This window comes from Pteropus alecto, unplaced genomic scaffold, assembly GCF_000325575.1.
Source record: "Pteropus alecto unplaced genomic scaffold, ASM32557v1 scaffold86, whole genome shotgun sequence".
Lineage (NCBI taxonomy): Eukaryota > Metazoa > Chordata > Mammalia > Chiroptera > Pteropodidae > Pteropus > Pteropus alecto.
In genome coordinates, this window is record NW_006442109.1 from 16,648,838 (window position 1) to 16,664,331 (window position 15,494).

At 36.6% G+C, this 15,494-nt stretch overlaps 1 protein-coding gene across 4 annotated transcripts in view; it reads right to left on the minus strand.

Moving 5' to 3' along the window:
* TCF12 (transcription factor 12) overlaps positions 1–15,367 on the minus strand; it is a 292,040-nt gene extending 276,673 nt beyond the window's left edge. The window contains exons 1-3 of one of the 4 annotated variants that reach the window (XM_025038866.1): positions 15,028–15,367; positions 14,157–14,253; positions 13,018–13,090 (exon numbers count right to left, since the gene is read on the minus strand). In XM_025038866.1, the coding sequence (XP_024894634.1) occupies positions 13,018–13,090; positions 14,157–14,231 (148 nt within the window). In that variant the 5' untranslated portion in view covers positions 14,232–14,253; positions 15,028–15,367. Of the gene's footprint in view, positions 1–13,017; positions 13,091–14,156; positions 14,254–14,354; positions 14,744–15,027 lie in introns of those variants that run through there. The other 3 variants (XM_006920328.3, XM_025038865.1, XM_006920329.3) reach the window with 3 other exon arrangements.
* Between the last annotated feature and the right edge of the window lie 127 nt (positions 15,368–15,494).

Here is a 15,494-nt window from a genome sequence, read left to right on the forward strand (position 1 = left end):
AATGCAGAACAATTACCTCTGCAAGAAAAATATGCTACTTCACCTAGCCCCAAGGTTCTTAGAAGTTATATTCAGGAACCTTTGCTCTCCATCCCCAAAGTCTTTAGTTTTGCTGTTTCACCTATCATCTACTCTCATATCATTGCAATTTAATACAAATCTTTCAAGAAAGCATTAGGAGTTATTACAATGGGAAACCCAAAGACTAAAGGCCCCAAAACTTTCTCAGCTCCAGTCAAGTGACTGCCAAATTATCCTATAACCCATCTTACCCAAACCCACTCATTGTCTTATCCTGAGGAACAATCAGCAAATAGCTCCTATGGAGCCCACGAGGCCCCAGGCCTCCATCAAAGCTACCCCATTTGCTGATTTCCTTCTTTAATATAAAGGAAAGATCTAAACAATAAAATCCCACAAGCACATAGTCAAGAAAACCTTTTATTTCCAAATAAAAGGTGTGCCAGGTGTTTTATATACCCAGATAAACACACTAAATGGAAAAGGGCAGGACTGGGAACTGGGGGAGCCCTCATCTTCTCTAATCACAAAGAACCCTGGAACAGTAGCATCAACAGACAGCCCCGAACCCTGACACCCTGTCATTTATGGGTGAGACTAAATCAGCCCTCCCTGTTTGAAGAACAGGCATAAAGCAGACGGGACTTCCACTTACATTTCCCAACCTCAACACTGCACCCTCTCATCCTCAGGAGTATACCAAGGCCACCACATCCTGTACTTTTAAATCTTTAAAAGGTTGACTTATCAACATTAAAATTTTGTTCAGATTACTGCCCATCAGGCAAAAGCAGACTAGCCTAAGAACTATTCAGCTACTGCACCTACTTAAGCCTGGGGTTAACCCTGTCACTACAACAGATGCTCAACCAGCATTTAAAACAACCAAACTGAGAATAAAGGACTCAAGGGTACTAATTTGGGGGCTCTATGGTTTGGGATATAATTAACGGAGTTTTAACAAAGAATATGTGTGAGAATTTCTTTTACTTTATTGCTTTAACTTCCCCCATCTAACCAAAAAAAAAAAAAAACTCACCTGAAGAATTCTAAGATTTTGAGGATTACCTACTCTAAGTTCCATAGGCTATCATCCTTCTCTGTCACCTGATTTAATCTTCAAAAACTAATTGTTATGTATGTAACTGAAATGTATTCGTTTTGTATGAAGAGTCACTCTCTCCATATATACCTTGAGCTTAGAATCCCTTCAAGAGCTGCTATGCCACTAACACAGTAACACAATTAATATTCATGCAGAACCACAAACCTCCATATTTTAGAATTTCCTTAAAAATTACTTAACTTGATCACTATCACAAACCCTTAAGGCAGTATTTTTCTTCTCATTTTAGGGATAAGATAAACAAGACTCAAAGAAGTTAACATACAGCCCTAGGATCAAAAATCTAGTAAATGGTATAGCCAATACTGAATCAAAACTCTGTGACTCCAAACCCTTCCTCTGGTAAACAAACCATTCTCCAATAAAACAGTGCATTAGTAGGACCTCTCTCATACCTACATATGCTCTTCGATATAATGAAAGCCCAATCTAAATAAATGAAAATGGACTAATCAGCACCCTCTCAATATTATAGAAGTTAACATAACATTTTTTATTTTATATTTAATGCACTGAAAGTTCTCTATCCAAACTTTAATTTTAACATTAAAATCTCTTTTGTATGTTTGATAATATTTTTAAACTACCCTTGGAATAACTATTTTCCATCTGCTTTTACTTCCCTTTTAACAAAACAAACACTAAATCTTTGAAAAGGGGAAATGAAAATAAAGAATTTTCCACACTATGAAGCAACCATTCTTTTCTATGGCCTCAACTAAATAATAGATGTGAATATTCCAATATTTTACATCTATCAAATTTCATCTTCTTCCCAAGGCACAAAGTCTGACGAAGCTGAACAGAGAAGACCCCACACGAAAAGAATTCTACTCTCCTAAAGACATGTTAGATTATAGCTGCTTATATTTAATATCTGGCAATACTAAAAAAAAGAGAATTTTTATTATTGTTTTCTTTTTAAAAAAAATAAATCTTGAAGCACTTTCTTTTGGAGAATATCAACATTACACCACTTAAGCCTCTTTCTTGTTACAACAAATTTTAAAGATTAGAAACATTAAATTCCTCAAGGCAAACCATGCCCTGGTGTAGATTGGTATCAGTGCAGGTGCAACTACAACTGATCAGTTTGCTGCTTATGAGGAGCAATAAGAAACCACAAAGAAATGTATATCACTCTTGATTTTTCTTATTTCCTCTGTAAAATGAACAGTTACCAACTCCCTATAAGAATTATGAAGTAAATAATGTATGAGTAAATATTTATGAAGTACTTTTTTCATTATTGATTTTTTTAAAGAATAAGACACCTCCCCCTTACCCAACCATTCACTGGGCAAAGTCCTACTTCTATACAACTAATTCAGCACGCCTCCAGAATCTGTTCATTGTGGCACTACCCTTTAAGCTTGACAAAAGAGGTTATATAACTGTGAAGGCAAGAGAGACCTGGCTGTATGGCCTTTTTTGTGTTCCTACAGCAGAGCATCTCAGACTCTTACAAATTTAAGTGGACTTAATTTTTCAACATTGTATCATGGTTCTTGAGACAGTAACAATGGGAACAGTACAGGGAACAAGGTTGCAAGGCAACCTGAAAAGTCTCTGGCCAACTATTGCCTGCCTCTCAAAACAGATACACAACAAACTAGTCTATTACACACTCACTTCATTGCTACTTTCATAGTTTATATTAAATAGTACTGGGACTAAGCCAATGAATTACAGGCTCCTGAGGAAATTTTCATACACTCATGAAAAACAATTTGTTTTAATGAAGATCCCTTAAATAAATATATTGCAGCAATAAACATCACACTACTAATCTATGAAAACTTTTAACAGATATAAAAGGAGAGACTAAAAATACCAAAGACTTGTTTTATTGTCTGTTCTCTACAAAACCATATCTTAGCTTCTTTTCTTCATGAAGATAACTTGGTAGGATTTTTTTCTCTGTTTGCTCTTAGGCAGCAGTTAAAATTGGGAATGGTCAGGATTGAGGCTTCTTTTTGGACGTAATCATAGTTTTATGTGTGTATGTGAATTGTTATCATTTGGTGCTATGTATGTATGTATGTACATGTGTATAAATATATCTCCTGTTAGCACATTGAAAATTTCCTTGCAAACTGACCAGGGAAATATCAGTGCATTCTTTGGCCTAAAAGATGAAAAAGGCTGTCTCTCCTCAAAACAGAAATCAATTCCCTAAGCCAATGTACTGAACCAATGTACTGAACGAACTAATCAAAGGACAAAGATCAGCCTGAAAAGCCTATATTCTAAGAAGAATTTTCTTTAACAATTCCACCACAATTTTTTTCTGTATTTAAAGTAACAAAGCCTCCAATACAGACTTTTAGTCCAAAGAACTACATGAGTTGAAAACAATACCTGGGAGACACACACAAAGAGGGAAGTCTATAATACTTTATCAGAAATCCATGGGACCAGGTGGGTTTTAAAATTGTTTTTCGTATTTTAGAAAGAAATATAGACTACTATATACTATATGTTAAAAACCACTCCCCCAGCACCTGGTAACCACACAATAACTAGGAAAATAGAGAATGTCAATGGCCTCCCTTCAGAAGAGACCAGATTTTGCCACAGAAATAATTTATGCTGAATTCAAAGGAAAAGTGTGGATTCAGACCTTTTATGATTTCTAAAGTATAGATCAGGCATTGTGGATCTTTGGCAGATAAAAGGTAGTCTTGACATATAACAAACTATGCTATCACCTAGAACAAAAAGAACTAGGTGATGCTTAGATAAGAAACAGGTAAGATATTTAGTATAGTTTTGAAAATGCTCGAATTACTTGCCTACTTGGCAAACTGTAAGTTACCACCAAGAGATTCAATATGAAACAACTTTCCCCTTTAACTTTATTCCAAATTGGGACCAACATTGGAAAATATTTTCCAAAACCTTAGGCATGTCAATGCCAAGCAGATAAGTGAGGGGCCTCTAACAGATGACAAAGTCAGCTGGATGCATACAGTAGGGCTTCCAAACTGCGAAAACCTAAGAGAACCTGCTAACTCAGGAGAACTCAGATTTTCACTCCTGGTCTATGAGTCCCAATCAAACTCAGATTCTCTAACTAACTGTCACCAATTCATGCTTCTGCCATAAATTCAAAGTAAGCCTAGAAATTTTTCCTCTCTAGTGGCACAGCAAACCTTCTATTTATCTCCAACAACCTGAAAACAACATATGTCTCCAGGACTGAGAAGCTTGATGACTTTAATTCCTTCCAAGCAGAGATCCCTGCAGTATCCCACCACTACTCACAATGTGCAGAGAGCAGCAGCATATTTATTCATTGATTGGAGTTACATGATCATATTAAGTTCAACCTGCGTTCCCTACATTAATCACCAATGAAGTGGTGGAATAGTAATCATGAATTGACTCTACTCATTTTAAAGCCTCACAATGGCTCACTGACAAAACCACCAGAATAAAATAAACCAATAACTTTTGAGAAGGGCTGCATCCAGAGAGACTTCCTTTGGGTAACTGGAATAATCTTTCAAATTCAAAGAACTCCCTCAGTTCAAATTCAGATACTTTCCTACTACCTAAAACAAATAACAAAATGACGTCTTGGGCCAACTTTCTCAATTTTTAATAACCAAAAATATTGTAAGACATGGTAATAGTTGTTTTTAAAAAGTAAAATTTTCTGTCCTGTACCTTATCTCAAATCATTTTATGATTTTATTTTGAAGGTTTCATCCCTGAGTCACTTACCCAATGCAATAAAAATTAGTAACCAAACCCTAATCTGTTTTCATTTCCGTGTGATCTTTAAAAGTGATCTTTAAGTCCCCAATCAGCTTATAGCAGCTTGGTTAACGCACCATGGTCTTTCTGAGAGCACATTTTAAACATGAAACAAACAAACAAAAAAAGCTCTCTCTCTAAAAAATATGTTTTCTTCTCAAGTCATGGGTATATTAAGAAATTACAGGATGGTCTAGCTGGAAACAGAAAACAGGTTCAAACGACAATCACATTACTAACAAATCTCTGCTTTGGTTTATAGAATAACAACAATTTCCTCCCTATCAAAACCATTTTCCCCTTAATGTAATGATCCCTTTTCACAGACTTCTGTGGAAGCAAGAAAAGATCCAGGAATAGATAAAGACAGCTAAAGAATATGCTTTAGAGCTGGGCTTCTTATTAAGGAAAGGATAGTATAGGCCTGCATCCCACTCCACTCTGGCCCTTAACCCCAAAGATACAAAGCAAAACAGGAGGAAGGCAATGCCTTAAGCTAAACATAATGCGACTTACTAGAACTTCAGTTTTATTCAATGATTAATTAAAACATTTATATTACAACAAATATGTTTGTCCTAGGAAGCAGAAAGTAAAATACACATGAATTTTTAAGATTTCTTCTGCTCACTTGCAATGTGTTGCTTCAGGCTACCGGGGGAGTCTATGTTCCTTCTCTGCCATTAAAAAAAAAAAGAAGCAGCTCTACCCTAGAGATGCTTAACATTCTCTCCAACCTGTCTCCCAGCTATTTTATCCTCTCAGGTCACGTAATTCTTATTTCATTTATTTACTGAGACGACACTTCATTCCAAAAAGAGTTTCAAGTAGCTGGAGAGAGAATATGAAGAAAATACTACATCCAAGTGGTGATACCGAAGCACAGAAGAGGATTTTCAAAAAATGTATACATTTCTGCTCGCTATTCTGCATTAGACAATATCTAGTCTACAAAATAACAGTACTGAGAAGAAATCAACTACAAAAATAAAACATAAAGTTCTTAGGTACCTGATGACCTTTCAGAACTACTCTTCTGCCTGATTTATTTTTAGACTTTTAACAATACATAAAATTTTGTGACACTAAAAAGCAACTTTGATATGTTGCCCTCCTTATTTCCTCACCACCAGGAAACATCTTGTTTTATCCAAAGTAAAACGAGATAATGCTTGTAAATTGCTTAGTATAGTACCCAGTATATAATAATAATTCAATAAACACTGACTATAAAAGTGGTTCTGTTACTATTAATAATAAATATTACCATTAGTATTACTTAAGAGGCCACATTAATAATGGCAGCTACCAATTTTGAAGCAGCTATGTGACAAGCAATATATAATTTTATTTGATCCTCCCAAGGATTCTGAAGGTAGGCATTATCATCTACTTTTCACAAAGGAGAAAAATATGTTCAGATCATTTAAATGACTTGCCTAGGGTCATCTAGGTAGTAAATCTCAAAGCACTGATTCCAATCCAGTTGTCTGACTCCTAAGCCCAGTTCTTGCCAGTACACTACACTGTCTCTCTTATTAAAGTCAAGAATTCAAGGGCTCTCTCACTGATCTGACTCCAGTTAGATTCCACTCCATTTCAATAAACACAGGTCAAAGAATGACAGGAATTCCTCCAGTCACCATACAACTCATTTATACATAAATCTGCACGAAATGCCATCATATACTCCATTCATATAATAATAAAAATCTGTATATGTACATTAAATCATCAACCGAAGTCACTATTATTATACCTCTAACTCCACCATTAGCATCAATCCTTGGCCTGATAATTTATCTCCCTCTGAGTTCATTTCCCCAAGGGTATTCATTCACTCACTTAGCTTTAATTATAACTTGCAGACACAAAAAACAAAATCTACATCTCCTATCCAAAGAAAATCCAAGTGTGGATAACAGTACAGTATATAGAAAATGGTGTTCACTATGACATTTTTTATAATAATAAAAAGCAAATTAACAAAATCCCTAAATGTCACACAGTAAGAGAACTGATTTGATAAGCTATGCTATATCCATTCCATGTAATATACAATTTTAAACCAAGTTTATAAAGAATCTTTAAGAATGTGAGAAAATCCTTATAAATCAAGTGAAATTTGAAAAAGCAAAAGATAAAATGAAACCATCATTAAGCTCTTAACTTTGCAAATATATAACTAACAGGGAAAAAAACCTAAAAGGAAATAAATTTTCTCTAGATAGTGAAATAATGGGTGGGTTTTTTCCCCCTTGTTGGTTTTCTGTTTTCCAATTTTCTTTTCAATTACTATATATTAATTTTATAGGCAGAAAAGAGCTGTTTGGTTTTTTTCTTAACCAACATCTTTAACTCATCTCCCTGGACTCTTTGCTCATAAATCCTCAAGTTAGCCAGGAAAGTCCTAGGTCCCATGGATTTCAAAATGCTCAAAACAATTCAGCGTCTTTATTTCCTCCAGACTACCATCCTCCAATTACGCCACAACTATAACCATTAAGTCATTTCTCTTAGCTACCGAAATTCAATGCTTCAAATTCTGTCAATCCTTTTCTTCTGGTATTTTTCTTTCCTACTTCCTATACTAATACTAGGTCCAAATCTTCACTAGCTCATACCTAGATTAGCACAACAACCCCCGGAATAAATGCCTTCCTCATCCTACTGCCTCACCACTAACAATTCATTCTGCCACAGCTCAATATGTGCCAGGCACTGTTCTTGGAGATTTATCTGTATTAACTCAGTCAACATTCACAACAACTCTATGAAGGCAGCTACTATTACTAGTCTTATTTTACAGATTAAGAGAAGCACTGAGATGTTAAGTAATTTACCCAAGATCATCCTGCTATTAAGTGGCAATTACTGGATTTGAACCTATGCAGTCTGGCTCCAAATAATAGTATGTAAACATGAACTCCTCCAGGAGTGCAAGAGTGGTAATCAATAAAAAGCAACTTCTCTTGCCCTGAATGGTACAGGCCCTTGGTGCAAGCCAAATTCCCATTTAAGGGTCTCTTTTCAGGCTATTCCACACCTAGGAGGCCAGTTCTTTCCTTATTCATTTTCCATATCGCCTTCAAACGTCAACTCTAAATTCAGTATCTCTGAGTTTTCCTTAGGCCTGTTCTCTGACTTCTCAGCAGATCCTTATTCTCATGGACTCAATTTAAACAATATTAATGTGCAGTTGGTGATACTTTATGTTACAGAAGTTTATCTATCTTATAACTTTACATTTTATCTTCCTAACTACATAATGAAATGATTCTACTTTTTTTGGTCTATGTCCATTTCCCACCTTCCCAAAAGCTACAAGAACAGCAGGCTGCACAAAATAGGTACTAAATAAATATGCAGCTAACTGTTAAATCTGAAATAAATATGGCTCAACTATTCAACAAAGCAGAAAGTCATTCATTAGTCTTTTGAACTGATATATTTAAATATTTGTTTTCTCATTTTATTCCATAAATGCAAAAAGCATATTCAAGTGAGAGCCAGAAGCAATCCTATTATTTTTTTAAAAGGTATCCCACACACTGTCCAGAAACAGCCCTTTTTTTTTTTTTTTTATTTAGGAGACCCTTTCTAATAATATTACTTTACTCTTCTATGACAAGAGTTATCCAAGTCTTTGACAACACTAAATGACATTCCAGGCATGATTATCAACTGTTCGAGAAGAGAAGACTATTTGGCTTTTAATAAGAAATTATTCTAGATGACTCCATTAAATCTAAAGAGTGAAAACAACTGTGTTTATATTTAAGGTTCCACATCTTCATCTTTATCTTCCTATTCCAAGAGAATTACATAAAAACTCTAAGAAAATGATACACCAAAGGATAGCCTAAAAGACAGAAAGTTGAACTTGTGTTTAAATTGTTAATGAAAACGGATAAAAATAATAATTATATGTATGCCACACTGTACATAATAAACAAGACTCTAAAATAATGTGATCCAACCAAATTGTTTTTCAAATCCATTTTAATAAGCCAATAACTACTTAAAGAAACTGTTCTGAAAACTACATAATAGTTATAATCTTGTCTCTAATTTTTGTTTTCCAAGTTTGTATTTTCACATACAGATTTTCTCTAAGATGCCTTTGCTATTAAACTTTTACCTTAAATGAGCCACTTAACAGCAGACAATATTTATCCTAAAATATTATACTTTCTATCACATGCCCATTGACTCTGTTAGCCACTCTATTCATCACCACAGCTTGCTGAAAGCAAATGTCTAAGATGTTTCAGTTACTCAAATAACACCACTAAATTTGAACAAGTGTGTATTACTACACATTATAGTTATTATAAACTTCAACACTAATAGGTACACAATATAAACCACACCCTACTCTTGACCTTAAAATACCTTAAGTGAAAAGGCCAAACCTGGTTTCCACCCTATTTTAAATTGCCATTCCTACTAATACTACTATTAAAAAATATATTGGTAAAATTGTCTTCTCTTTCTTGATTTCTCTGATATTTTCAAATAATGGTACAGCAATTTGAAAAGCCTATTTCATGTTCAATATAATTTAATAATCTTACCATAGATTTTTGAAAAATTACTTTAGAAGTTGATGCAATTATAAAAGGGAAACACCAGGAATCCCTGTGGTGATGGAATTGTTTTTTGTATCTTGACTGTATCACTGTCAATAACCTAGGTGTAATATTGTACTATTGCTTTGCAAGATATTACCATTGTGGGAAACTTGGTAAAGTGTACATGGCATCTCTTTATTGTTTCTTACAAATGCATAGGAATCTACAATTACCTCGAAACAAAAAATTTAATTTAAAAAAAATACTTAAGAGCAATTTAATGAGAATTTATTTTTCTGGCCCTACAGTAACATTCTCAAGAAGCCTCTATGTACATATGAAAAACTTCTCCACCCCAAAATTGATCAGTAACTAAAGAATAAAAAATTATATACCTTTTAAAATTTAAGAGCTAGAAAATAGTTCTTAGAATTATTTCTAAAAATCTTGGGCAAGAAGCAATCTATAGTTTCAAAAGTCTGATTTGAATAAGGAAATGTAAAGTTTTACTTGCTAATTAAAATAACTTTCTAGATAGAAATATCAGACAGACAAACTCAATATATACAGATGGCTCACAAAACAAATATATCTCACTCCCTCCCAACATCTCTTATTACTTGGATTCAAAAACTAACAAAGGAAAATTTTCAGATAGCACATAATCATTTAAACTACTAAAAATTAAATACAATTTAGTTCTACACACTCAAACCCTGAAGTTGGAGGGGACAGTGTATTTAATCACCTAAACTATTTCCATTTTGTCAATCCTTTCAACAAGCTTTCCTCTTATACACTGCTGTAACACAATGCTTCACCTTTAACTCCTACAGAAAGAAACACTTCTCTCAAGCTCCCTGTAAGAACACTTCACAGACTCTATCATACCAAGTAGACAAATTCAGTCTTATCACGCAAAGAAAATTAACACCCGATGAAGTAGTGGCATTATAACAGACTCAAGACAAATAAGTATATTAAATACACATTCATCTTTTCCACTTTGATTTCTGATGAAGTGTCCGCTATCATACAAGTTTTGCTTTAAGAATAAGATTTTAAAAATAACATCATGTACTCTAGCATATGTTTTTAGTTTAAAAAATTCTAAAAGTGTTATATATTATTCCTCAAAAGAAATCCCACTGTGAAATTAAATCATCCTCAAAAAAGACAAACAATCAAGAAAGGAAATTATACTGTACAATTACAGTTTTCATGAGGTAAAAGGCTTGGGGTTTTACAAATGTTACTCCAAAGACAAGAAAAGTCTAATCTTTAAGTCAGCTCTTCAGAAAGAAAGTCAGGTCTTTAGATCCTTCTATGCTGCAAATAAACAGGCATTAGGATGTATTACATATGCTTTGATATCAAGACAAGATTATTCAAATATCGATAAAATATATAAATTAAATAGTACTGCTATACCAATTTCTTTCAGACATTTCCTTTAAGATAAGAAATGGCTATAGAAAAACCGTATCTACCAGTAAGTATACGGACTTTGAGATAAAATAATCACATGCCATTTTCCCTTCTCCAAAATTAAATCCATTCACTAATTGAAGGTCACAGCTTTTCTTTAATTATTTTTTTCCTGAATTTCAAACAAACCACACAGATAACTATTACTATGGCCACTGAATACAGGTGTTTAAATTCAAACTTTTAATGGATAATTAACAAGTCTAACAGTTTTAAAACTAAAAATTTCCAACTCCAAAGAATCAAATATTATGACTACTTGTACAACAAAGGAAAATAATTTTTTTCATCGTATGATACAAGCTACAGAAAGGCCCCACAACTGCTCCAATGCCATGTTTGTAACGCACACCAAGTTCACACACACTTTTTAATTTCACCTTCTTAATTTTAAAGTGAAAAAAATTAATTGCCCTTATTCTAAAAAACAGAAAGCATTTCTAACAATAAGTTTCTGAAGTCGTTGTCCTTGGTATCAATGAGTGTCAATTAAATATATTTTCCACAATTCAAGCTGGAACAGCCTGAAATAAGATATCACTATTCATTTAGTGAAATATACTAAGTATCTACTATGTATTAGACAAAGTAAATTTGAAAGCTCCTAAGAATTATTAGTTGCAAAAACTGAGATGTACTCAAAACAGTAGTAAAGAAAGGGAATATAGCCCTCTTCTACATTAATAACTTCCTCCCCTCCCCCAAAAGTGACAATTTTCAAATGACTGCCAGTAAAAGGAAGGAGGTGGGAGAAGAGTTGAGGTTTGGTTGACATTTTAAGATATTCTCTGGATTAAGGATAACATTAGCTTTAGGATATTTACAATCCAAAGTGCTTTTTTTTTACTTAATTTGAAATGTTAAACGACATTCTATTATTTTCTCTATAAGCTACAACTTTATCATTAAAAATGAATTTTAGTAAATTAAGTTAGTGCATGATTTTTTTTAAACATTTTTTTATATATAAAGTGGTATAAAGTGGTAAAATTATTATTAATTTAACCTTCTGACGTTGTGCTCTCACAGTATCTTAAGAAATCGATTATCATTTTACTAGGGGAAATAAAAGTACCAGCCAAAGAGGAATTACTGAGTTTCAACCCAGAGATTTGACAGCTGGTTTTCTTAAGATGATACTGTCATGGCTTTAGTTTTTTTCTGGTTTTCCTTTTTTTTAATTGTGTCTCTCAGCACTCAGAATAAAATTAAGTTAGACAGAAAATTATAGTTTTTGTACACTAGAGTGGACCTTGCTTCTGGAATGTTTATTTTTTTAAATCATGAGTTTAAATAAGTTAGAAAAAATGCATACTTAAGAAATATGGGATAATAGAGCACAGTAGTTACAAATATACAAGTAAATTTAAAGAGAACAGCACTAGTGTAGGAATAGGAATCTAATTTAACTTACTCTAAACATTATCCTAATGTACTCAATGTAAGAGAATTCAGTCATCCAATAGGTGTCATTTGAAAATATATCCAACTCCTATTCATTTATTTTTAACTTTTATTCCATTAACATTTTAAATAACTCTACAAAATTTTTAATTTGCTATAGACGTCTAAGAAAATGGCCATTTTTAAAAATTAACATCTTACTAATTATTGCTTGACTCAATTCCCTTTTCACGTGCATATATTAAATATTATTTTACCAATTCCTTAGAACCCCAGCTTTAATAATGCTAATGGGCTGAAAATTCAAAAAAATTTTAAAATACATATTTAAATAAATATTAGAAAATAAAAGACCATACATGGACCATAAATAATTTTCTTCTAGTACTTTTCTAAATGTACTCAAACATGACAATTTCAAATTTAAAAATTCATAGAAAAGAATTAAACAATTTTAAATCCATATCGAAATTCTTATAGAAATATCAACGAATCTCAGAGCAGCAGCCCACATTTGGGGCTTGTTTTTATTTACGATTTTAACTGAACATGAATAAGAATATAAAGAAAGATATTGATACACTTTATATTTTTCTAATAAAACATCAAAATATAAGTTTTTGATTTTAGGCATCATCTTACCTGATCCACTGAACTGACTGCTTCCCAGTGTCGTTGGTCTGGTTTTCCCACTATTAACAGGTGGGGAAAACATCTGCAAAATAATCCAAAAGTATCTGTTAGTCCTGAAATTCTTCTAGATTCCTTTCAACCCGAGAGTCATCAGTTAGTTACTAAATTTCAGAAGGAAATTAAAATAAAATTAGAAATACACATTCAGACCCAGAAAGGCAAATACACTGAGTGACACTATTTCCTAACACTACTTGGCAATACTGGTTATATTGTATCCTAAAAATCCAGTCACTTACATGAGAGATTCTAAGATTATTAAATTTAAATGGTAAATTTTTTCCAGGAGCTTCGCTTTGTAGCTAATTTAATCTCATTACACTTACACTACAATTTAATACACAAAGTCAGAATCTTATCCAATGAAACTACTACATACTGTAAAGATCCATGACAACAGTGTTATAAAGTAGGGACTGGTCCTGCCTCCCAACAGCAGTTAATAAAGGAGTTCAACCGATTAGAAATAAGGGCAGTGGGCTCTTAGGTTTTAGCTGATACTTTTAAATCATTCAATTATTTCCCATGTAAAAAAAATTTAAATACACTATACACATACGCATTTTTTCCACACACACACACGCGCACACACACACACACACACAATATGCACCCTAAAAGTAATCTGCTCAAAAGGCTGGAAATTCTAGCCATTGACTGGTTTTCTTGTAACTGACATCTTTCAGGTACCATAAATTATAACACACACGTTGGGGAGAAAAATTGTTAGGAGTGTCGAAACAAAAACAATTTTCTTTTTTCATATGAAGTTCAGAATCTCTAATAATCATCAGGGTCACAGGGTGACTCAACCAAAGCTTATGATTACACTGTTCGCCTTTTAACTGGTTAAAATCAAAAGACCCCTTTGGCAATAAAGTTTTAAATCTGCAAGTCTAGACATTACATCAAAGTTCAGGTGTCCAACTTGGGGCAGCTGGACTCCAGCCCTAAGAACAACTGCTCAAAGCAGAGGGAGTTCACGCTGCCTAGTCTCCACGTCGCTTCCTCAACCTCCTTTCTATCTTTTTCTTTCTTTTTCTATAAACCTCAGCAGAACCCCAAGATGCGGCGGAAAGCTTTCATACCGCACTGAAGTCCAGCAGGTCGCTCAGCTCCTTGTCGGTCCCTATAGCGGCCATGCGCTGCTGCTGAGGATTCATCTTCGGCCACTTCTAACAGGTCCTAAGGTAGAGGAAAAACCAGGCTCAGCGAGAGACCACGGAAGGGAGGGAGAGGGGCGTAGGAAAAGAGCAAAAGCGTAGGGCAGACTTTCAATACCCAACTGGTTACCCCCGCCGCGCGGGGAGGAGGCGGGAGAGCCAGGAGCCCGCGCCAGGTCTGTGAATCCACGCGTTCCTCGGCGCGGCCCGGGAGCGACGCAGCGGCTCCCGCAACTCGCCACCTCTCCCGCAAGTTTCCGAGCCGGTCCCTTTTCTCTCTTCGGCGCTCCCTACTGCGCGCCGCCGCCCGGAGCTCCGCAGGCCGGGCCCGGCCAGGGTGGGAGTCTCGAGGGGCGGGTGAGGGAGAGGCGTTTGGGGGTCCAGCGAGCCGAGCGACGGCCAGGGGAGATGCGAAGTGACTCACTGGCTCGGCAACAATAGAACTGACAAGTTGCAGGGAACGCGCCGCTCGCAGGCCCGCGTCTGCGGCCGCCGCCGCCCGGACGTCCTCGGCGGGCCCGGGGGTTCGGAAAGCACCCCCGCGCGTCCAAGGGGCGTTTTTGAAAAGAAAACAGAAACACCGACAACTAGTCTCGCTCTCGCCCGGCGTCCTCCTCCCCCGGCTCGGCCTCCTCCCACTTTTGCTGCCCTGCCTGCGGCCGGCCGGCCCCGAACCTGCCGAACAATGAGCTTGGCTCGGGCCGGGGGCGCCTCCATGCCGGCAGGGACGCGGCGGCGCTCCGCAGCCCCCAGACCCGCCACGGGGTCTCCCTCCCGCTCGCCTCCCCGCAATTACCTGCCACCCCGTCTCCGCATCCAACCACCTCGATTAAAGTTCACTTTGGCCGGGAGAGCGGGCTCCGGCTTCCCCTCGTACTGCCCGGCGGCTCGGTTCACTTTGCCCCGCGCGAGCTCTCGGATCCGGGCGGGTGAGGCGGCTCTCCGGCCTGGCCGCCCCTTCCTCCCCGGGGCGGGCTGGCGGTCCCCCCGAATAGAACTTGTGGGTCTCCTCAGGCGGACATTTTTTTCGCTGAGGCGGCCTCAGCACCGCGCTTGGCTCAGCTCTGGATCCCTCCGCGCCGGGAAGAGCCCCGGATTAACCCCTTCGCTCCCGGCCGGCTCCTGCCGCCTGCGCCGAGAAAGTGGGGCCAGCGGCGAGGGGGCGGGGAGGAGCCGGCGGGAACGGGGAGGGGCCGCCGCGCGGCGGGTGGACAAAGCCCGCCGTGGGGTGAGGCGGGACGGAGTCGGGGCGGGGGGGAGGGG